Source organism: Penaeus chinensis, chromosome 7, assembly GCF_019202785.1.
Source record: "Penaeus chinensis breed Huanghai No. 1 chromosome 7, ASM1920278v2, whole genome shotgun sequence".
Taxonomy (NCBI): Eukaryota; Metazoa; Arthropoda; class Malacostraca; order Decapoda; family Penaeidae; genus Penaeus; species Penaeus chinensis.
This window is the reverse complement of record NC_061825.1, coordinates 42,283,281-42,285,780: the sequence shown is the minus strand read 5'-3', so window position 1 is coordinate 42,285,780 and position 2,500 is coordinate 42,283,281. Positions and strand designations below refer to the sequence as shown.

Below are 2,500 nucleotides of genomic sequence, written 5' to 3'. Positions count from 1 at the left end.
TTGCTATTTTCATAAATTTTAACCATCTTTTCATTATCTGTTTTTAGACCTCAGTAGATACTACAACTTATACCTGCTAGATGAAATGAGCCAAAGGTATATGAGAATGTAATCATTATAGTTGTTTCCATATTGGTTCCTTAGTGTTTGCTTATAATAAAACAAAAGGGTAATTAATCCATGATCATAAAGCAGTCTAATGTTTCTTAACTGAAATGTATTCTTCACAGGATAGTGGTTCCCTTGTAACCAAGTGACTTAGAAACTATTTCAGAAGATAAAACTCATACTATGTACATTACTGATACTGACAGTATAATACTTAGTTACATCCTGAACTGTAACACTACTGAACATGGGACATTTTCCTGCATTTGCTCAAAACTAAAGGTGACCAGGAATGACTAGCAGATATCTGGTAGATTGCATGGTGCAGATGGTGTTGGTATACAGGGTATTTCTATGGCTGGTTGTAAGCATGTTATTTATTCCTGATTTTAGATAGTGCCTGATCCAAATCTCCCTTGTTCCAGAAGGACTTGTCAGCAAAGTCATCCAAGTCACTGAAACAAGAAGAGTCTGGTATGATGAGTCCTCAAGGGCATAGTGGCTTACCTCATCACCATCCACCGGGACCCCTTTCTGGCTCCATGCTGCTACCCCCTGGATCCATCTGGCCGCAGGATACCAAGGTTAATATTGAAGAGATTCTACCATGTCCTATTTGTGGCAAACAATTTCCTAAGAAACGGAAGTCAAACTTGCAAGTGCACCTAAGGACACATACTGGGGAAAGGCCTTTTAAGTGCCAACAGTGTGGTCGAGGCTTCAAGCAGAAAGCACACCTAGAAAAGCATCAAGAAAAGTCCTGCCATGTGTTGTCAGAGTATGTGCCTTATCCGTTTTTTCCGAAGATCTGAGCAATGGGGTTTCCCCATGTGCTCAGTACCATGATATAAGAGGCTCATGCTCACCGTGCCCTAGCGACTCTACCTCAGTCAAGCTGCCTCAGCAGACCCCGGGCCCATGCCAGAGGGGTGGCAATTCCACATCCTCATCTTCGCCACATCTGTCCCCAGACTTTTCAAATGGGGTGGCAGTTCTACATCCCGGTTGAGCATATGCATTACTCCATTCTTCTAAATCAATAATGTGATTGTTGTCTGTGACTGCAACTAAGTTGCCTTCTGTTATCTAAGTAGGGGTTTTGTCACTGACTGAGAAAATATACAGCTTTAAACTGCTCATTTATAGAGCATCCTGTGAATCTGTTCAATGCGAGTTACAATTAACTACTTGTAAGTAATCAATATGCCTATCTGAACTTTCTTGCTACATTATGTAAACACGGGTACAACCGTCCGATATTAGTTTTTTATTCATGTATATGTACAATTATTAATGAACCCAGTGTTATCTGAGTTATCATAGCTGCTTGCAGCATTTATATTTGTATCTTACGTGTATATACATAAATATATATACCATGTGTGTACAGAGAGCATTAAAACATAAAATTTGGATCTTTTAGATTTAGTTTCAGATATAGTTAGTGCCCTGCAATGGATTTCATCAATTCCCTTCATAAACTTACCCATTCATTTCATCTTTCCATTTTCATATTAACTGTGTTATATGTATATATAAGAGTTTATGTGTTGTATATTGAAAATGTAAAAGCATAGAAATTCCACAAAATTTAATTAAGCCAATATTATAGTATAGGTATGTATAAAGTCATCTTCTGTTTACTATAATTGTAATATAATAGTTTTATAATATAAAGTTTCATGTAATTGTTAACTGGGCATTCATTAATTACTCACAGTCAGTGTTCTCTGTTTCTCTGATTCCAAAGTAAATGTGTAGGTAATGAAATGTAAATTTATCAGATACCCAAGATTTGGAATTTGATACACATAGTATATTATATTCTGAAGCTGTTAGTCCTTTGTGCATCAATAAAAATTATATCTTTGGTGTCTTCCTTAGCAATAGGAGACACTGCTGTTCAAGTATAGTGATATGTGCTTTCATATTTACAGTTCAGTACATTCCCAAAATAGACTTCAGTAGAGTTACTGAAGAAAAAGTAATTTTAATTATGTACAGCATTAGTTTATAGATTTAAAATATTATTTGATATGAATTATATATTGATCATGTATGACAGTCCAAAAGTATATTTAAGAAAAATAAAAAAAAAAATTAAAAAAATATATATACAATATATTGGTACATATTTGATGCAGAATGGGAGAGTTAAAAAAAAACCCTGCGCAGGGCACTGGCAGCAGCACTTTAACATAGCCTTTGGATGATATTGTTAATCATGACCAGAAGAATGTGTACCTTTTCATTACTTAGTTGTCAGAGTGATTAGTTCTCCTTGTCAATGTGATATATTTTTTTAACTGCCATGTCTGTGAACAAGAGAAAAAAAATCATTACCACTTTTTTTATGAAAAATATTTGTTTGTCTCATTTCTTTGGCAATGAT

At 35.1% G+C, this 2,500-nt stretch overlaps 1 protein-coding gene across 8 annotated transcripts in view; it reads left to right on the top strand.

Moving 5' to 3' along the window:
* LOC125027027 (zinc finger protein 48-like) overlaps positions 1-2,500 on the top strand; it is a 37,978-nt gene that overhangs the window by 35,335 nt on the left and 143 nt on the right. For 6 of the 8 annotated variants that reach the window (XM_047615659.1, XM_047615658.1, XM_047615661.1 and 3 more), the window contains one exon: positions 534-2,500. This exon is cut by the window's right edge and continues 143 nt beyond it. In XM_047615659.1, the coding sequence (XP_047471615.1) occupies positions 534-920 (387 nt within the window). In that variant the 3' untranslated portion in view covers positions 921-2,500. The remainder of the gene's footprint in view (positions 1-533) is intronic. The other 2 variants (XM_047615656.1, XM_047615653.1) reach the window with 1 other exon arrangement.